Source organism: Anabrus simplex, chromosome 2 (assembly GCF_040414725.1).
Source record: "Anabrus simplex isolate iqAnaSimp1 chromosome 2, ASM4041472v1, whole genome shotgun sequence".
Classification (NCBI taxonomy): domain Eukaryota; kingdom Metazoa; phylum Arthropoda; class Insecta; order Orthoptera; family Tettigoniidae; genus Anabrus; species Anabrus simplex.
This window is the reverse complement of record NC_090266.1, coordinates 630,646,178-630,668,839: the sequence shown is the minus strand read 5'-3', so window position 1 is coordinate 630,668,839 and position 22,662 is coordinate 630,646,178. Positions and strand designations below refer to the sequence as shown.

The 22,662-nt window shown below is 38.1% G+C and overlaps 1 protein-coding gene across 1 annotated transcript in view; it reads right to left on the bottom strand.

The window, feature by feature from the left end:
- LOC136864289 (polycomb group protein Psc) overlaps positions 1 to 22,662 on the bottom strand; it is a 252,009-nt gene that overhangs the window by 32,815 nt on the left and 196,532 nt on the right. The window contains exon 4 of the mRNA XM_067141068.2: positions 15,653 to 15,813. Within this exon, the coding sequence (XP_066997169.2) occupies positions 15,653 to 15,813 (161 nt within the window). The remainder of the gene's footprint in view (positions 1 to 15,652; positions 15,814 to 22,662) is intronic.

The following is a 22,662-nucleotide window of genomic DNA, read 5'->3' as shown; positions in this document are numbered from 1 at the left end:
AAATCACCTAGCATGCATACATATGTAGTGACAAGGTGTATCTTTTAATGGTTTAACTGCAAAAGATGTGACTGTCAGGTTGTGCATTTCTTCAATATCTACGAAAAGGCGCAATAAAATTAAAATGATGTTAACCCTACCGAAACTCTACGTAAAAAAAAACAAACACACAGACGCATAGTGAGCAATAGCTTAATTCATGTTAGCCAGCTATTGTGCATCATATGGTGGACATTGCTGCAGTGGCTGAAGGCAACATGCTGATGGACGGATTGTGTGTAGCCAGGGGAAGGGAGGGAGTAATGAGGGGGAAGCCTATGCTGTGTAGAAGGGGAATGTTGACATGTGCTATACCCTACTTCATTTTCTTTTTCCTTTTCTTTGTGTATTGAACTGCTAGATTAAACAGCAGGTTTTCTTATGCAGCATATTCATTCAAATTACTGTCCCTATTTTGTTTTTGCGACATGTACATTTCCAACCATTTCAATATATTCATGTCTCTCCCTTGATTCACCAGATGTAATAATTTTAATTTTTTTGCTAGGGGCTTTACGTCGCGCCGACACAGATAGGTCTTATGGCGACGATGGGATAGGAAAGGCCTAGGAGTTGGAAGGAAGCGGCCGTGGCCTTCATTAAGGTACAGCCCCAGCATTTGCCTGGTGTGAAAATGGGAAACCACGGAAAACCATTTTCAGGGCTGCCGATAGTGGGATTCGAACCTACTATCTCCCGGATGCAAGCTCACAGCCGCGCGCCTCTACGCGCACGGCCAACTCGCCCGGTAATAATTTTAAAACGTGTTCTATATTTGTGAATTGATGATTACTATTGTGCATGTGCTCACACATAGCTAAATATCTGGCGTGTGTCTTAGCATGTTAATGCACCTTATATCTTATTGAAATGTTTCTCCCAGACTGTCCCACATATTGTGTGCTGCATTCCTGGCATGTCAACATACATACACCTGCTTTGTTACATGGACTAGTGTTATTAACACTATGCAAGTTGTACCATCCCTCTCCCTCACTAATGATACATGACGGAATACATAAAACACGACGGAAGATTCGAGGGCGTGGATCCCGATCAGGATAAGGCAGATAACGGCCCCGAACTGAAGATGCCCCTCATTAATAATGCACGACAAGGAAGTAACTAAATAAATGTAATGAAATTCCAATAAAAATTGAAATGAGGGTTTATTTATATAAACATATCAGAAAGAAATAAAATAAAACGAAGCCACCAATGAAAATTAAATAATAAAGTATTGAAGGGATACATACATTTGTCCTTCAGCTTAATCGAGGCTAGAATCGTAAGTCATCGAGAACGACACACCTCAAACATTGAGATGAACAATAAATTACGACGTGCTCACCACTCGAATGAATTCTATCACATCATATTGAAATCTCATAAAAGGAAAACAATCCTCACGGATTTATTTTGGTCCTTTCTTTCCGCAAAGTAATTCGCTTAATATTTATCAAGCATTAATCAAGGCTCCACCATCATTACAGCCACAACAACAATGACATTGCGAGGACAAAAGATCACAAAACATCACGGAGTAGAGCAAAATAAAAGGTATATATGAAGGTATGCAGGTATCGGGATGGCCGGGGATGGAACATCTCCGTACCAAAGAGTAACATGAAAGGCAAAGAAAACAAACAGGCGTGCGCATCACCCGAATTAAAACAATAATGGCGGCCACATGAACAAGCATAGACCAAGATAAAATAATAAATCCCGTACTCGAAGTGAAAACCAAGTACACACGGATATAAGAAAAGGAATGTAAATTAACTGACCGATACGTCATCTTTTAAACCCCTCACTGACTCTCAAACATACACACAAACATTCAGGCATTGTCGATATCGGGTAACAATAGGGTCAATAACCCCATTCAAAGTACATTCCAAACACACGATGAATGGCTCACCTGACAATAGGTAAGCTCCCAGACACGACGTAGTAATGTGCACAACGTAAATATATAATAAACAGGACGATATGAACTCATGGCCCGCGTACGAGCCCCACCAACTCACGCATCGGGTACGGCTCGAACCCATTTCCGTGCTGACACCCGGAGCATAGTTACTTTTGGTGGCAAAAAATAATAACACATAGTCAGAATTCTCGCAGTGACCCAGTTACCTCATAACCATCACCACAATAATGGCCTCAAGCACACATCCCATTCATTTCACGGGGCAAAGACGTATACCAATCAGTCGCGGTTACAAGGTACTTGAAATAGCCACAAGATATACATAAAATAAGAACGAAAACACAGCTCACATTACCTGCAGTTAAAGTTGGTAAATTAAAAAAGGGAATATGAGAACAGGCAGAGTTTAAACCTCATAAACGCCCAGCGGTAATTAAGAAAAGCTACCCCGATCAGAGGCGACTCCATCTTTCTTTTTCCTCTGGTCACAACCACAACAAACACATCAAGTCAAGAAGATGAAGTCAAAGAATCGCGAAAAGAAGGACCATCCATTTTCAAAGCAGGGGTGCTGCCCTCTGTGTCACAGTTTGGGAAATGTTGTTGTTTGAGTCACCAGTCCATAGACTGGTGTGATGCAGCCCTCCATGCCACCCTATCCTGTGCTAATCTTTTCATTTCTACATAACTATTGCATCCTGCATCTGCTCTAATCTGCTTGTCATATTCATACCTTGGTCTACCCCTACCGTTCTTACCACCTACACTTCCTTCGAAAACCAACTGAACAAGTGTTTGGGAAACAGCTAAGTGAAATCAAACAAGAGTTGATTAAAACTCTTAGGAATCACAGGAAAACTTACATGTTATGAACATGCTAAACGAGCATGTTTCAAAGTTAAATAACATTTTGCTGTTATTATTCGTTTGCAATGACACACTGATTTTACGTTAAGAGAAAATCTCAGCTAAAGAGTATGAATGTCTGTTGAAGTATGTAAAAGTGGCATTCTTCTTCAGTTCTTTTGTTATCAAGCGGGGAGGGTTTGGGCCTATTAACGATTTTGTTGTTTATTCGGTTTACATAAAGTTCTCAAGTATCCGTTATTGTTGGCAATTTCATGGATAACTCTCATTTGTTCATTAAACTTCCTTTTTAGTTAGTGGTATATTGACTGCCCTGTTGATCATGCAATGAAAGGTGGCTTTTTTGTGTTGCCCTGGGTGGTTTGAATCTTTCTTTTTTTTTTTTTTTTTTTGATAATGACGTCCATCTGAACGGGTTTCCTGAAAATCTGATATTCAAAGTGGCCGTTCACTCTGGAAATCGTCAAGTCGAGATAACAGAGTTTTATTTTCTTCAGATTCCAGAGTGAATTTTTTTGTTTGTCCATACTGTTTAAACATGCTAATAGTGCCTCCAATGTGAGTTACTGCTCATTAATGACTACAAATATACTGTCAACAAACCTTAACGATACCTGCACCCCTGTTGTAGTTTGTTAACAATTTTGCTGGTCTCCAAATGATACATATAGATGTTAACCAGAATTCCCAATGCTGATGAACCCATGGCCAATCCTTTCCCTTGCTTATAAATGTCCTAGTTGGATATGAAAAAAATGTCTCATGTGATTGTTACAATGGTTAGAAATTCTTCTACTTCGATTTTGTTAAACCACTGGGTAATGTTATATTTTCTCTAATAATACAAATTGTTTCTGCGACTGGTATGTTTGGGTACATGTCCTTAATATCAAAACTGTGAGTAGTGTTGTCTACAGATAATGTAATATGGTTAGTTTTATTGCAAAAATCCATAGTGTTAAGCAGATTAGTCTTGTTACTGAACCTAAAATGCTTCTTTAAATTTTTTTGTATAAATTGTGTTGTCTTATATATGGGCCTATTTCTAATATGCACTACGGGTCTGATCGGTGTATTTTGCTAATGGATTTTAGGACAAGTTTTCAATGAAGGCAGTCCTGGGTTCATGTTCAATAGACAATTCATTTCTTTTGACTCTATTAAGAAATTGGTGTCCGACAGAATTTGTTCAAGCTTTTTTTTTTTTTTTTGTATTATACTGGTGGGGTCCTTCTTTACAAGTTTAAATTTATTTCCTGTTAGAAAATGTACCATATAATTAATAAAATCCTGCTTGTTAATTAAAACTATGGTGTTTATCTGCCTTAGTAACAATTATGTCATTGTCTTTTATCTTTTTGTTAAGCTGTTGCAAATTTCTACTTATGCTGTTATCGTTTGCTGTCTTTTGATTATTTTGGTAATTTTCTTCCTAGTCTCTTATCTTACAATTTCCTGTTCTTCTGATGGGACATCTGCTATCATGATTTTGGTTTCTGCCATCAATTTAACTACCTCTTTATTAGTGATACTTCTATTGGTGTATTGCCAATTATATTTTGGGCCTTTTTCCAAAATGCTAATTTAGTCTCTGCTGAAGTTGACATTTGGTTAGATTCTTCAATGGCGGGTAAAATGTGTGCATTGTTTTGTTCTGATTATCTACCTTTGCATTATGCTTTTGCCCGTTGACTATATTTTGAAATTTTCTATCTAAAGTTTCCTGTTTTTTCATCAAAATAGTGTATAAAGAAGGACCTATGTTTATCTGCACCCTTTCCCATCCTAAAACCAAAACTTTCATGGTAATTAATAAACGTAAGTCATAAAGCTTGCTGTTCAGTTTCGTGTTTTTTTTCTTTTTTTTGAGCTGCATAAATGTTATTTCATTCTTAACTCTTATAGCACCAGGCAGCCGATCTATCAGGCATACGAGCTGCTGCTAAAAATACCGGGGGCCGATTTGATGGCCATGTTTTTCTTTTGCCTGTAACTTCAATTCCTGTTGCACGATGGCAGCAAAAGTAATACCTCCGGAAAAAGTAAAGCCTTTTCTCTCTGGAAATATCGATATCAGTGCAGTTTTATAAAAGCTTTCTTTCAATTCATTGTAAGTTTCGCGTGTGGTAGCTCTGCACTCTGCCGCTTCATGCCACTTGCTTGTTATTTTGCTTGTTTATACGTTTGTTTATTTTCTTCCAATAGTGTAAAGATGGTTAAGATGATTAAAATATGCAATGTTTTAACAATAAGTGTCTCATCTCTATATATATAACAACATGTCCGACTGACTGACTGACTCATCATCAGAGACTTACAATAATTAGAATTTGATACGGAAAATGAAGCTGATTACTTGCAAAAAAAAAAAAAGAAGAAATTTTGGGGATACATTTATATTAGAGTGTAGGTGTTCACTAAGGGAGGATTTTTGGATATCTGGACGTGAAAGTTGGTATTTTGAATTTCCTTTCAAAATAAAGAAACATGTATTTTTTGTTTTCGGAAAATCCAATTAAGGGGCTGAAAAGAATTGGAAAAGCGGATGAATTTTTAAAATGAGTACTGTTATATCTACATTACATGTCAAAAACTTAACATGTTAGAGACAAGAAACTTGGTAATGGAAAGTCCTTTAAAAATACAGGAACATGTACCTTTTTGTTTTCGGAGAAGGCACTTAACATGAGGGGGGGAAGGGGGTGAAAAGAAGAGAAAAATAGTGGAATTATTTTTTATGAGGATACTTATATCTTAAAAACTGAATATGTTACAGATGTGAAATTGGTATTTGGAATCTCCTTCAAAAATTAAGAAACATGTATTTTTGGTTTGGGAACAAAACACTTGGATAGGGGTGTGGGTGGGTGAAGGACTGATCAAGGGGTTGAATTCTTTTTATGAGGATACCTATGTATATCTCAAATACTGAAGATGTTACAGATGTGGGAACAGGTATTTGGAATCTCCTTTAAAAATAAAGAAACATGTATTTATTTTTTCGACTTGAGGGAAGACTGTTTCTCACATGTATAGTTCTATGTCGTATGGACGTCTTAGCCGCAAAAGGTAATACCAGAAACATGGTTTACAAAGAATTTCTGGAGTAAATGAAAATCAATTTGTGGGTGAGTTTTTATACTTTAGGAATTTTTCAGATAATGTCTTAGTACAATGCCGAGGAACGATTATTTCGATCAAATTACGAAATCCACGCGAGCGAAGCCGTGGGTAATTGCTAGTTAGAGAATAATTTAACGACTCACAAGTGTTTGAAGTAAAGAAAAGCTGTGTGGCATAATTTTGTAAAAATTCGTAATTCTCCAGAAGTACTATCAAAAATCATGTAAAACATTAGTTTTTAAATTCGAAAATTAGCTGAATATTCTTACTAAGGTATCATACCCATGATAAAAATACACTACAAATGTAAAAATTAGGTCAAATTTTGAAATTTTGAAAGTTTTCAAAATATAATACACAATTTGTACACTTTTAAATTATGAAAATGAAAGTCTATTGCAATGATAGTCACACTCACAAAATATATCATGGGCTTGCTGGAGAAACTCACTAAGTCAAATTTTGGCTGTTTTGACTTAATGACTTCATTGTCAAAGTGAAGGTCCACTCCACAGACTGGAATAACTCATTAAAGTGATTTGGTTGCATGGAAACCAGCGAATGCCATTTTTATGAATCTCACCAAGTAAACAATAACTTTTAATGTCAGCAGAACAACTTACAACGTCATTCCCAACTCCCATTTCTGTTATTTTTCGGTTTAACATGCAATTTTTTAAAGACCCAAACAGTTACAAACACAAATTTATGGGGAGTGATCACTCATACAAGGAAGTAGATTCTATTTATCCCATTTCTGCCATTTTTTGGTTAAATATGCAATATTTTTAAAGACATAAACAGTTACAAACACAAATTTATGGAGAGTGGTCATTCATACATGGAAGTAGATTCTATTCACAGTGCAATAGAGAAAGCCAAAAGGCATGTGCCAGTATATTGCATTCAGGACTGGGTGATTATATTTAGGACTTTAAGATCACTATGAAACAGAAACAGAGTTGGTCGTATGAAGTCAAGGAACTGAAGTCAAGTCAGTTTTTTTTTTTTTTTTTTTTTTTTTTTGGGCTTTACGTCGCACCGACACAGATAGGGCCTATGGCGACGATGAACTGAAGTTCAGCGACTTTATTGACCTCAAGGGTTTGGCATCAAAGACAATAAGGAATACATCTACTGACACTGCGGCAGAAAAGTTTGCTGGCTTAAAGTAAAAGAATTTCAATTTTTTAAAGATTACCCTAATATCATTGGTTATAAGTATGATTACTTTTGGGATTGCCAGGCTGAGTGGCTCAGACGGTTGAGGCGCTGCCCTTCTGACCCCAACTTGGCAGGTTCGATTCTGGCTCAGTCCGGTGGTATTTGAAGGGGCTCAAATATGTCAACCTTGTGTCGGTAGATCTACTGGCACATAAAAGAACTCCTCCGGGAGACAATTCTGGTACCTCGGTGTCTCCGAAAACTGTCAAATATGTAGTTAATGGGACATAAAAACAATAACATTATTATTATAATTATATAGGTGAATACGCCCATTAAGACAGCGCAAAGTATTTAGAGGCATGCATTTGCCTTCCTTTGTGCCCATATTTTTTTCATTCTTTTACTGTGGTCTTCTTTCCTGTCTTCAGACCAGGTTGTTCCAATCTTCTTTGGTCTTTCCTCTTGGTTAACTGGCCATTTGCAAATTTTGGATCTGAATATTACCTTGTTTTGAATATCTGCTGGTATAATTCCTGCCTGTTCCGTACGTATTATTATCCCTTCTTCACTATGCCTAAGGAGCGAGATTAAACTTATTTAGCTGATGTCGTTGCCTTTTTCTTCTCCCAAAACCTCTTCACCTTCTCACTGTGGCTTTTATTGTGATCTTCTGACCAAGTTTTGTTGTTGGTAGTGCTTGGATGATGTTTAAAGCGGTGATTATTGACTCATTTTCTGAACTTAGATCTGTCTAACACAATGTCATCTGTGATGCCCATTTCCTGAAGATCTTTTCCAACTTCGAGCAGCCAATTGTCTTTTACTTTCATTGATAGGGCTAGGTTCAGAATTCTGTTGGTCAATCTCTGATTACTCATTCTGAGAATATGTCCATAAAAATTTCAGAAGTCTTTTCCTAAATGTGTCTGAGATTTTCTCTGAGTGTTGCTACAGGTCATGAGATTTTCTTATCATCCAAATTCCCCCTGTACAGACTGGTCCAAAAATTTTCCTTAACATTATTCTTTCTTGCTTTTCTACATCTTTAATCAATGATGTGGCCCCAATGATCAGTGTTTCAGATGCATATAATGTTTCAGGCTTGATTACAGTGTTATAATGTCTTAATTTTGCATTTCAGGATATAGATTTTAAATTATATCTGCCTAACTTCTTTTTCCCAAGCCCTAATCACTTTTTCCAAAACAAGATTACACAATAAAGGGGACAACCCATCTCCTTGTCGGACTCCTGTTTTAACATCAAATGGTTCCGACAATTCCCCTAAGAATTTAACTTTGGAAGTGGTGCATTTTAGTGTTTGCATAATTAATTCTCTTGTTTTCCTGTCGACTTTGAATTCTTCCAGTATATGGAAATGTGTCTGTCTATATAACCATATGCCTTTTTAAAGTCCACGAAAGTAATCACCGTTTGCCTGCTTTTACAAATTTGTAGGATGGTCCTGAGGTTAAGAATCTGTTCTGCACATGACCTGCCTTTCCTGAACCCTGCCTGATATTCTCGAATCAAATGATCTGTTTGCATTTCAAGTCTCTTGAGTAGGAGTTTTGAAAGAATTTTGAAAGAATTATTGCACACTTCCAGTCTTCAGGAATTGTTTCACTGGTCCATATATCTGTAAGAATTTTATGGATTTTCTGAGTGAGATTTCTGCCACCTAGTTTCCACATTTTGGCAATTATACCATCTTCCCCTGGAGCTTCGTTGTTTTTCAATTCCTGTATTATTTGTTCAACTTCTTCTACTGTTGGAGGCTCTGAATCTGGATTTAGTTCTGATGTTTCAAAAGTAAGTTGGTCCGTAGGAGGTTCGCAATTTAAAAAGTCTTTGAAATGATCTGCCAAAACTTCACAGTTTTCTTCATTTATTGTTTCTAAAGTCCCATCCGGTTGTTTAAAACATAAGAGTGGGTGCTCTATAACTCGCCAGTTCTTCTTTAAAGGTTCTGTAAAAGTTCTAGTATTGTTTCTTCTTGAACTCTTGCTAGATTTCTGCCAGTCTGATCTGACCATAGTGACGTTTTTGGAATCTTATAATCTTTGATTTCTCCTTCTGGATTTTAATGAATGCATGCCACTTCTCTGTGGTTTTCTGTGAATTCCAGTCTTGCCATGCTTTCATACGAAGTTCTAATGCCTTAACACATGTATCATTCCACCACTGATGTTTACGTTTCCTTGGTGGCATGTTAGTGGGCTTGGGTGCTTTTACAAGTTCGTCTTAAGTTCTGATCAACTAGTAGCATTTTGCTTGGAGATACTGGCCAGGAAAGAGCTTGAGTTTTGCTTCAGAATCTCTGGGTCAATTCGTGGGTTTCACCGTGATCTACATTTGGGTCTGCTAGGTTGAAACTTCACTTTGATTAGAGATAGGTGGCGATCAGAGTCGACGATACCCTTCTTGACTTTTACATTCATGATCTCTTTATGGTGTCATGGGCCATCTGAAATTCTCCTAAATGGATGTTTGGGGACCTCCAGGTTGTTTTCTTCTGCGGGTGTGCTAGAAAATAAGTTGACATTAGTTTCAGATCAAAGGTCTCACAGAAGTTGATTAATCTTTCTCCATTTTTATTGGTTCTTTTATGGGCAGGGTAGAATCCCACAGTGGCTTTGTACTTCTTTTATTTGCCTATTTGTGCACTGAAATCTCCCATAAAAATTTTGATATGATGTTTAGGAATTTGGGCTACTGTTTCTTCTAGAAGTTCCCAAAATTCTTCCACCTTTTTTGGGTCTTTTTGGTTGTAATTATTTGTAAGTTCATGAGCACTGATTAGTGAATAGGCTTGGCTTCCTGATTTGATTGCTAGCACTGACATTTTCTCACAGGGAGATGTGAAACTCATAACTGAATTTATGATATTTTTCCTTACTGCAAACCCAGTGCCTAATTGCAGTGGTGTGTTAAGGACTGGAATTGCTGGTTTACCTTTGTATATTGTGTAGGTGCCTGATTCAAAGTGATTTTCATCCGTATAACTGGTTTCTTGAAGAGATAAAATTTGGATATTTAGTCTGTCCGACATGCCTGTTAATTGCTTCAATTAGCCAGTTTTGAGAAGTGTATTGATGTTGATGGTGCCAAGAAAACGCTTGCGTTTGGAACAAAGAGATTTTGGAAGCTCCGATTCATTCCCGCATGATGTTCTTTGTCCCCCAGAATCCGATGACAGAAAACCTACTGCAATCACTAGGGCCTGGGGTAGTTTCTTTGTCAGCTGACCTTTCCATCATACTAAAAGGTTGAAAGTAATGGGGATACCGCCAATTGTCGATCTAGATGTTACAACTAAGGTAATGAGCCTTAGAGGTTGCCTCAGGATGGTTTCTGGCTGTACTACGGCTTCTGCTTGTCAGCCGCCTCTAATATGTGTTTGGTCCGCGAGAGCTATTTTATTTCGCACAAGTCCACCAGCAAGCCGGTTAGAACCCCCTATCCGCCACCTGAAATACGCCACATGGGAGTAACACCTCTCCCCGTTACGACAGCGTAGTAGGTTTGTGGCGTACGTATTACAGTGAAACCTTGGATTGCGAGTATAATTTGTTCCGGCAACATGCTTGTAATCCAAAGCGCTCGTATATCAGTGCAAGTTTTCCCATTAGAAACCATTTAAACATGGATGATTCGTCCACAACACAAAAATATTTATTCGCATACCAGTTCTGAAACAAAATATAACTTAAAACAAATTAAACTGCACTTTATCTTACAATAGAATCATTGTTGGTGTGAGGGAGACGAGAGACGACATGATAAGAGTTACTGTGTAGCATGAATTTCACAAACGGAATCACTGCTCTCTGTTGGCTCACTGGAATTGTTTCCTTTTCGTGCAACTTCAGTGAGGAACCTGTCCAATGACTGTTGCTTTTGCCTCTTTTTGAGGATTTCATGAAAATGTGACAATGCATTGCCACTGAACTGATTCATCGCTCGTACTGCTACAGCCTTATTCGGGTGGTGTTTTTCTACGAAATTTTGCACCATTTCCCACAGTTTGCACTTCTCCCGAATCTCAGTTGAAGTGAGAGATTCCATTGACTTCTCCTCCTCCTCTTACCCACACGAGATCTCCTCCATAACCTCCTCCCATTGTTCGCGATGCAGGTCCATCAGTTCGGTGGTAGACAGTTCCTGGCTATGTTCTTCCACCAACTCTCGAATGTCCACGTCATTCACCTCCAACCCCATAGTCTTCCCTAAGGACACAATTGGCGGTTCATTTTCACCAACAATCCCCTCAAGGTCATGTCCAAGAACACAGTCAGGCCACAGCTTTCCACAAACGGAAGTGAGAGTTCTCTTGGTGACTCCATCCCAGGCTTTATCAATGATATTCAGGCAATCCACGATGGGGAAATGATTTCTCCCAAACTCTCGAGGGGGGGGGCAAGGTTTGTTTCTTCGGTCACTTCGAAGCATCACTCAAATAGTGCTTTGATGTATAGCTCCTTGAAGTTCGAAATGACCTACTGATCCATAGGTTGGAGTAGTGTTGGGAGGAAGGAACTTGGCCTTAACGAACTTGAATTCCTTCAGTAAGTCGTCCTCAATGCCTGGAGGATGAGCAGGAGCATTGTCCATAACCAGCAAGACTTTGAACGGCAGATTATTTTCTGAAAGGTATTTCTTCACTACAGGACCAAAAAGCTTGTTCATCCGTTCAACAAACGAACAGGGGAGAGGAAAACGTAGGCACACCTGACGCTCGTATTGAGGAACCTCACTCGCTTATCAAGTTACACTTTATTTAAAATATTTGCTCGTCTTGCAAGACACTCGTAGACCAAGTTACTCGCATTCCGAGGTTTCACTGTATTATTATTATTATTATTATTATTATTTTGGGGGATTATCAAGAACTGGATGTGAGTAAAAATATCAAGAAAGAACAAGAATGCACTTTGCAGAAACTTCACAAGAGACAGCTTCCAATCAGTAAAGAAAAGAAAATCGACCTGTTGTACTTTGTCGAAAGGATATTATTCCAAAAATTTATCATGCCTGATACAGTTTGCTCCCAGACTACAAGATCATTGATAGAGCTCCAGAACCTGCAACTTTCGATTCTGAAAGTGAAGATCACTAAAACAGAGCATCAAGACTGTGCAATGAAAAAGTTATAAATATTAAGTTCTACTATCCACTCCCTAGTTAGCTGTAATCCCTTGATAACATTACCACATCAGTATATCAGTCAGTCTTTTAAAATTATGGTAGTATTTTTGCTTTGCTAGGTAACTATAAGGTTTACCTTATGAACACCAACAAACTAGACCCATTTGTCTTCAGTGATGAACCTACAGAGGATGTGGATAGTTTCACGTATTTGGGCAGTTTAGTTACGAAAAATGGAGGAGGAATACAGGATGTTTCTCAACGTATACAAAAAGCAAATGGTGCCTTTGTTCGGCTCTATTCAGTACGGAAGAACAACTAAATATCTATCAGGACCAAACTTTGCATTTTCCGAAGTAATGTCAAGGCTGTGTTACTATATGGGTCCGAGACCTGAAAAGTGACTGAAGTGATTACCTCCAAGTTGCAGACCTTTGTCGACCGCTGTTTAAGGCAGATTCTAAACATCTACCGGCCGGAAGTAATCTCCAATGATGAACTATGGAGAAGGACAGGTGAAACCGAGATGGCATTACAGATAAAGCGGCGGAAATGGAAATGGATAGGGCCATACATTGAGGAAAGGGAATGATGCCATTAAGAGAGAGGGACTGGGTTGGAACCTGCAGGGTAAAAGGAGGAGAGGAAGGCACAAACAAATGTGGCGAAGATCTGTACACATGGAGGCAATGGAAGAAGGCAAGACCTGGAGAGAGGTGAAGAGGTTGGCTGGCAACAGGATCAGATGGAGATGCTTTGTTGATGCCCTATGTTCCACAAGGAACAAGAGGAATTAATTCAAGTAAGTCAAGGCAACTATAAGATGATTATGTACCTAAAAAAGCGTGATACTGTCTTCAATAACGAAAATTTAAGAAGCCTTATTTGAGTAGTTGAGTAGGCCTATTTGTTCTCTTTATGTTCAGTGGTCTGTTACCTTTATACCACTTGTTAAGTAATTGTGGTTTTACTATGACATTAAAAAATCATTGGTCCAGATAATTACCATCGGTGAATATCATTAAGTCAGAATTCCATAACAGTGTTGCTATGTCAACCACCAGTGAAAACTCACTAAGTTGATAATTAATGGTATGCACTAGCCATGTGTCTTGGTGGGTGTGCTGTCTGCCAACTGATGAGCCCAGTTTAGCACACTGGGGCAAAATGCTGGCAACCAGGAATGAGTTAGCTGAAAAATGTATAATGTCCAATAACGGACCAACTATATTGATATTATAGTCCCTGGGATGATGTAAAAAATATAAAGGATATCGATAAGAAAGTTAAACTTTTAGTTCACTTCTACTTGGCCTCCTTGATAAACATACACCTAAGTGTACGGCCTACGTCTCCCGACCTCCTTTTCCGTGGCGGACCAATGACACAAAAGAAACTGTCTCTCACCGTGACGTGTTGTATCGGCTCTACAGATGCACGCTCTTTCTCAGTGTGCTTGAACAGTATCGGACACTTCGGAATAGATTTAAAGCAATAATCCGAAATAAGATGTTTTCTTTTTACCAACATCTGACTGGAAATTTAAATGTGACAAGCACTTGGAGACAACTTTGTTCCTATGGTAATGGGAAAGCTTAGCCCCAGCCATGTATTCCAGACATCTCTCTGGAGAAATTAAATTAAAAAATTAACCTGTACAGCAAACAATATCTCAGACTATAAATTCTCTTTTGAACCAATCACCACCATTACTGAAAGTATTTCAGGTCCACTCACGCTCAATAAACTTCATTCACTTAAATTCTCAATCGCTACCTGCCCACCACGAGGATTTAAGTCAGAGAGATTGACGTGAAATGCAAACTACTATATATATGAGTGTGTGTGTGTGAGAGAGAGAGTGTGTGTGTATGTACGTACGTACACGTTTCCTGTGCTTATGTTATATTGTGTCATGTTACTTCTAGTATGTAACTATACTTTTAAGGTAAGGTTAGGAATATTTATTGAGCTTACATTGTTATTTTGTGTCATGTTACGGTATAGTACGTGAACCTTTTCTTGAGCCCTAGTTCCCATTCGGCACTATGCAGCTCAGGGCTCAACAAAAGGTTTGCGTACTACTAGTTTGTAAGATAAGACTGAATGACAATGACTTCTAACTTTGCCACTATGAACAAAGGATAACGATGATGATTATGATGATAATACATTTAATTATGTAATACAATTGCATTAAGGTAATGAAAACTGAATATACCTTCACTGTGTGTCAAGTCTTCAAAGACATTACAGATGGAAAAGTTGCACTGTACAAAACGGTCTTGATGCAACACCAACCAATCATCTGCAAGTTATGCATTAGGTGACCAAAAATCGCACATGCAGCAAAGTAGGACCAGTTGAGAATCAAATGGTGGCACTTCAAGGAGGAGGAGGCGGCTGATGTCATTGCACCAATAACAATACTGCCCATTAGTACAGCCGGCAAAAGCATGACAATGGTGAACAAGGCTGCTCACAAGGCTGCAAGTGTCGTTCTTGGAACAACAATGCCCCGACGACAATGAATCGACCAAGATATGAGGCTTTGGAACAATGACATCAAAGAAATAGCACTGTTAAAGAAGTGTGGTTAAGTGTAAGAGAGGACTATGAGTTCTAACTTTGCCACTATGAATAATAATAATAATGATAATAATAATAATAATAATAATAATAATAATAATAATAATAATATGATGCAACAGGATGGTTAACATTACTGTTCAAACAAATTATTAAAGAGAGATGAAAGCCAACTGATTGGTAACAGAACATCATTGTACCCATTTTCAAAAAGAAGGGAAGTCTAACCGTGTGTGCCAAATACCACTCGATCTAACTTCTAGGCCATAAGAGGAAGATCTTTGAATGAATTCCGGACAATCGGATTTGGAAGATTGTCAAACTGACCAAGAATAAAGCTGAATTTATGAAAATTTGTAGAACAAACTATGCAATCCATGATGCATGACTCCCAGTTGAGAAATACCATGCAAACATACGGCTTCATCTCAATTTCCTGAAACTTGAGAGAGACCTCTGCTCCCCTCATTATGTACAAGAAGATTGTGCAAGGGCTCGGGAGAGAGTTAATTTAGGATATATTGTTTAGCTTAGATGTCTAAATACGGACAAATTTTAAGCATTTCTTTCTGTTTTATAAATGCACAAAGTAAGTTGAATGTATCTAGCAAAATTAAGAAGTATCATATGACACAGCCCTACTCTCCAGTGTCACAAGTTGTTTCACAACATTCTAGGTGCCATAAATTCCACGAGTCACCACTAGAAATAAATAATTACAGAAGGAAATGGTTTACGAACTATACAAAGAATGGTTCAAAAAGGTCTATATCCAACCATACTTACAGCAGAAGTTTCTTTCTTGCAAAAGTACTCTAGAGACAAGCTAATTGACTCATCAGGCGTGTAAATACTGGACTGTTCAGTCACTTCACCCCTTTCTTCATGACCCAAAGGTTTGGCTTCAGGATGATTGCTGTAGAACTCTCGTCTACATCGCATTTCATCTAGATACAGAAAAAGAAATGAGAAGTCTCCATTATTCACTACAGTAAGAGACAAAGTGATAGATGAAGACTGGGCAATTTTATAAATAAAAAATATTAATCTAACAGGACAATAAGCATACAAATAAAAATGTTTACTTACAAAAGCTATATTTTGTATATATATGCAGCGATTTACAGTACATAAGATGTATTTTAGGAACAATAACACTGTGATAATTTAACAGTCTGTTTATATGACAAGCACATCAATAATCAAAGCACGGACTATGCACAAATATTTCCCATCTTCCCTCTGTGACCAAGTTACCCCCTGCCCTTGACGCTCCCCTAGCATGGGGGGGGGGTTCATTGCCAGTGTGTCTAAGCACTCCTCTAGCGAATTAAGAAGTAAGTTTCGTTCTATCGCCGACTTCAGTTTAGTCCGCACTATAGGAAGTAAAAGTGATTAATTTTGAGAAGGAAGTAGCCATCCAATTCGACAGAGTGAGATGGTGACACAGCACGTTTCAAATAAGCAGCTTCAGTTAAGTTCGTAGTGATAGAAAAGTGTGGACATTAGCCACCCATCCGGTGAGTGACCACGCCCGATGTTGCTTAACAGCTTTGCGTAATTATTACTCCTGCCTCGGCTGTTCCTGCACGATTCTAGTGCTTTAGGGTGTTTGAGGTTGTTATTCTACAAGGCTAAGAAGGTAGTTTTAGGAAGTGAGATAGTTTTCATGTCTTCTTGACTTGACGGGAGGGGGTTCTAGATACTGGTAGTGATTATTGCATTGTGATTAGGGGGTGCTAGATGGGTGTGGACTGGGTCTTGAGTAGGTTTAATAGGAGGTATAGCAGACTGCTAGTATCAGGGCTGGGTATGAACTAGGGGTTTAGACTTGGTGGGGGTGAGAGATGGAGCTGGTATGGTCCTGGGTTCAATGTTGGAGGTTTAGAAAAGGGGGGGAGGGGGGGGGGGGTAGTAGAGTGTGTTTGCTCTGTATTGTGCTTTGATTGCTTGTTTGATAAATGGGCAGCCAAGAAACGAAGCCGCGTGCCCGCCTTTACAGTTTGCACACTTCGCCTGGTCCTGTGGTACCGTACAAACAATGTGATGGTGTGGACCTCCACATCTGTTGCAGCGGGTGGCCTCTATGCATGATGCTGCTGAGTGATTTACTGTAACTTTAGACAGTTGAAACATTGTGTGGTTAGGTTGGTTGGACGAAGAGGTGTGATCGGTTTAGGGTGAGGGGTTCGAATCTTGGCTGAGGTATGTGTGAGTGGGAGTTTCAGTCTTCTCCAGGTCTGCGTTGTGGCATTTGACATTTTGAACTATTGGTTTGGTTGGTATTGGTGCAGTGGGAATGTGTTCAGGGGTCTGGGTTTCAATTTCTGAGGCATTAGGAGTGGCTGTAGTGATGCAGTTCGGGGTTTGGTTTTCAATGTCTGCTGATGTGGGGATTGAGGTTGGTATTTTATCAGGGGTTTGAGTGGTGGCATTAGAGCTGGAGTTTGGTTCAGATATGGGTTTAAGCAAACAGTTCCCAATATTCCCTTGTAAAGAAATGCTCCCTAATTTATCTGCTTTAAAGCAGTAATTTGGAAAGGTTTCAAAAGAGTCATAATGAGCCATAACACACAAGGCAGATTAAATCAAACCAGAGCTGGAAATACCCTCATTTGCCTTATTCACTTAGTTTTCCGGTGACTAAGTTTTAATTAAATTTTTCTACCCTGGTTTCAGACTTAAACTTTTAATTCCTTCGTTACCAAATAGCATGGCTTATCCTCTGTGTCACTGGGCCTTAAGACTGTGTGGTCAAAAAATGAAATTTACTATTATTTGTATCCTTAATCTCTAATATAGGTCTTTGTGACAAATTATATGCCTTTTGAAGAAAATAACATTGGCTTGTTTGCCGAGGACATGGCTTCAAAGTGGCTATTTCGAGGGTTAAAGGTACATACAAGCACGACGAAACTGATAATCGGAAGATATCAACATTTCAGAGCAACAACCCCTGTAGTAGTACCTTCAAATAGCAACAATTCTTATTTTAAAATTCAAATATTTTGTTAACCTTTTCAGATTTGAATAGCATTTTTAGTGACAAAAATTTGTTATATTCACTTCAAAGTTATTGCTATTTGAAGCAGCTCTTATTCTGAGCAGTAAGGTTTGATTTAAAAAAAAAAAAAAAAAAAAAAAAAACGGTTCAGCGATACACCCGTGGTGTATGTACCTTTCAGACTCTGCAAAATCATAGTTAAATCAAACACGCACAGACACACCGCGGCAAGAGTGCACACGGTCACTTAGCCTCTCTTCCTCCCTCACTATCCTCATCGTAGTTCTACCTATGCTATACGCAGCTCCCTCCCGCTGACTCATCTGGTCAGTTTACACCAGAGTCTTGAGGAAACAGTAAATTAATATTATCTTACCCATTCCTGCGTAGCAGGGAAAATAATAGTAATCCACCAACGGTAAAAATCATATAATCACATTTCAGTTGAGAATTGTAGTGTAGATACAGTATATATAGATAGTACCATATCTTGCCTGCTATATTCATGTGGATCTTTGTGTATCTTTCATGTGTATCTATTAGAGCATAGTACTAATAATAATCTGTCTAAGCATTTAGCACTGTTGGTAATCCTTGAGTAAATCGTGCAAATTTCAAACTTGTAATTTTCATTTCTGTTTGTGCTTAGTAGTAACCCCTCTCTCCCAACTCACTCTCCGCTTTTACAGACACACCCCTACAACACACGAAGTAGTAGAGTAACGACTGCCAGACCTTCTCAAGCAGCCTACGAGGCCAGTCAGCTCTCTTCAACATAAGGGGTAAGGGTTGTTAAACTTCTACTCAATAGTAGAATGTTCCCTATGTTTCATGTAACTTACACTATTTTTCTTTACATTTCAGCCTTCAATACGCGTCACATTGCGATTTTTCACATCTAAGGTTTTGTTGAACTCCCAATATGTTGAATCTATGTAAGATAGCTTACGACTAATGTCCACTACACGGAATATGGAACATACACTTCCATACTTTGACGCTTTTCAAGTGCCTTTTAACTTTGTTATGCAACTATTTCATGTCCAACCAAGAACTCTACTGTGATTTCTAAGTACCTGACTCTCATTTTCTTCAACTTCGAAGATTTTAATATCGATATTTTAATTAATCCACACTACATTAACATAAATAAATTTTGTACAAACCAATTGTAATGTTAGAACTTTTAAAACTTTGATTACTCTACATACAATCAGCTTGTACCATTTAGATATTATACTAGTATTTTATTCTATGTATATATGATATTATGACAAGTTCATTAATTGAGGTGCCTAATATCAAACATGGACATGCGCCACCTATATCAAAATTGAGTTAAGGATTGATCCTTATAGCATTTTTAATGCTCTTTCTGAATTAGTGGTCCGTGTCTTTCATAATTGGACACCTCCAAACGTAGTTTATATCAAAAACGGACATGACTGTTGCAGCCAATCATATTGCTACAAGTGACATCAAACTGTCATGGCGACCAGAGAATTTTCATCGACATCTTAAGGAAAAAAAAAGGAGGACTGTTTTATAATGTCCTATGATTGCCAAAAGAACCTCGTTTTGCCAAAATTAAGTGATCAGTAGGCTCATTATTCCAGACAACTCTACTGTTACAATCTGTCTGTTTTAATAGGCACATCTCAAAGCAAACTGCGCCCTGATAATATGTCTGTTTATACGTGGCTGGAGAATGGGGGAAAGAAATCATCAAATGAAATAGCATCAGCGGTTGTCAATGAGTTATGATCTAATGATTTACACGGCTTCACTTCAGTCAAGCTGATTGCTGATGGCTGCGCCGGCCAAAATAAAAACCGTAATATGTTGGCGATGTGTGCAAAGTGGCTTACACCGTATGCACCATCCTCTGTTGACAAATTAAAACTGGTATTTCCAGTTACTGGATACTCATATTTGCCTCCAGATAAGATTTTTGGACTCATTGAGAAAGACCTTAAGAAGATGACGACCATAGTAAGTCCTAATGAATATCTTGAGGTGTTCAAAATGCACGGCACAGTGAAAGTGATTGGACAAACCTTGGAACCACTGAATTGGAAAGAACAAGCACAGATTTATCTGAAATCTGCTAGTCAACTTCATTTCAAGATTTCACAGCGTAAAAGAATTGTACCCTGGAGCACGAAAAGAGGCAATGTTGTAGTTAAAGGTGAGGTAGGCTACTATTTGGAAACAGCTACTGAGCGTAAGATCACGAAAGAATGACAGGTAAGTCTAATGTTTATGAATCCTTTACTTCTGATATTGGCATGAATATAAACCAACAGAAACTAAAGGATGTTGACAAATTACTAGGAAAGCACTTCCGAAAAGATTGGAAATGAATGTCTCTCTTAAGTGGTAAGTCGAAGTCATCAATAAGAACATTTGTAGTGAAAATGAACAAGATGTTAATGATTATTTATGAATGTGATTGTTTTGAAGACCCTTGTGATGAATCAGAGGTTATTTGCCCAGAAATACAGTGAAGCAAGAACTGAAATTAATGTTAAAAATGTTAACAAAGTATAAGAATAGCCTTATTTCTTTCATATTTTAATTATATTTCTTTTAAAATGGAAGTTCACTTCCGTGTCATCCTGCAACTTTTTTCCAAATATTGGGATAGTTCGTTTCAAAAGTGGACAATTACATGGATGTTTGTATCAAAAATGGACAAAAGCCGATCTCAGTTTCAGAAATGGACATTGTCATATTTGAACATGTTTTACAATGACTTAGACTGAAATTCCTAAGTGTCAACCGTGATTTTCTTGTTCATAGGGCTGGAAATATGACACACACAAATTTTCACACATATAACAGGGGTTTAACATAGAGAAACAAAAACGTGCCTCTACTGAAAAATGAACAAAATGGCTTTTGTCCATGTTTGATACTAGGCACCTCAATTGACTCTTAGCTATATTTAAGCATCGCTTATTCCACAGATCAGATTTTTATGTCTTTTCTACATTGTACTATAGCAAGTAATTAGATCTTAATGAGGAACTTGGTTCAGGGCCCTGATCTAACTTTGGATTACATGTGGCTGAAGATGCTTACTAAGTTAAGCGAAACACGTACCACTTTAAAATCTATGTAACAATTGTATCCTAAATGTAAGGATGTAGAGTATTGGAATGGTGGATTTTAATAAATCTGTTTGAAACTTTTACAATTTGAACTCCAATACGGTTACCATAATGAGATTCATAACATGTAACTGGAGTGTGTATCGCAGAGATAGGATAGGAATAGTGGGAGGGGGAGTATTCATTCTGGTAAAAGAAGAATTTGTAAGCTAAGAAAAAGTTAAAGATAGTAAACATGACATTCTAGGTGTAAGGCTCATTTCTAAAGACAATAGGCAACTTGATGTCTTTGGAGTGTACAGACCGGGAAAGGGTGGCGCTGACGCTGATTCAGAATTATTTGGAAACGACATGGAAAGGAATGTGATTGTAGTGGGAGATCTGAATTTGCCAAATGCCAATTGGGAAGGTAATACAAACGACAGAGAGCATGACCAACAAATGGCAAATAAGTTAATATGTGAAGGACAGCTGATTCAGAAAGTGATGGAACCAACGGAGGGGTGGGGGAAATAACCTGGACGTGGTGCTGGTAAAACCAGATGAGCTCTATAGAGAAACCAAAGTAATAGATGGTATTAGTGATCATGAAGCTGTTTTTTGTTGTAGTTAAAAATAAATGTGATAGAAAGGAAGGTCTTAAAAGTAAGACTATTAGGCAGTACAACATGGCTGATAAAGCAGGCATGAGGGACTTTTTAAAAAGTAATTATGATCGGTGGAAATTGGTAAATAAAAATGTGAACACACTGAGATGGATTTAGAGCAACTGTTGAGGAATGTAAAAAGAGGTTTGTACTTTTAAAGGCAGTAAGGAATGGTAAAGACCCACCTTATTATAATAGAGAAATAAAGAGACAAAGCAGGAGGTGTAGACTGGAAAGAAATAGAGTTAGAAATGGCTGTGGAAGTAAGGAGAAACTGAAGGAACTTACTAGGAAATTAAATCTAGCAAAGAAGTCAGCTAAGGATAACTTGATGGCGAGCAAAATTGGCAGTCATACAATTTTTAGTGAAAAATGGAAAGGTGTGTATAGATACTTTAAGCCAGAAACAGGTTCCAAGAAGGACGTTCCAGGAATCATTAATGAACAAGGGGAGTGTGTATGCGAGGATCATCAAAAGGCAGAAGTATTCAGTCAGCAGTATGTAAAGATTGTTGGTTACAATGATAATGTCCAGATAGAGGAGGTGACTAATGCTAAAGAAGTATTAAAATTTACATGATAACAATGACATTTACAATAAGATACAAAAGTTGAAAACTAGAAAATCAGCTGGAATTGATAAGATTTCTTTTTTCTTTTTTTCTTTTTTGCTAGTGGCGTCACGTTGCACCGACACAGATAGGTCTTATGGCGACGATGGGAGGGGGATGGCCTGGGAGTTGGAAGGAAGCACCCGTGACCTTAATTAAGTTGCAGCCCCAGCATTTTCCTGGTGTGAAAATGGGAAACCACGGAAAACCATCTTCACGGCTGCCGACAGTGGGATTCGAACCCACTATCTCCCAGATGCAAGCTTACAACCGTGCACTCCTAACCACACGGCCAACTTGCCCGGTGATAAGATTTCTGGGGATATTCTAAAGACAATGGGTTGGGATATAGTACCATATCTGAAGTACTTATTTGATTATTGTTTGCATTAAGCAGCAATACCAAATCAATGGAGAGTTG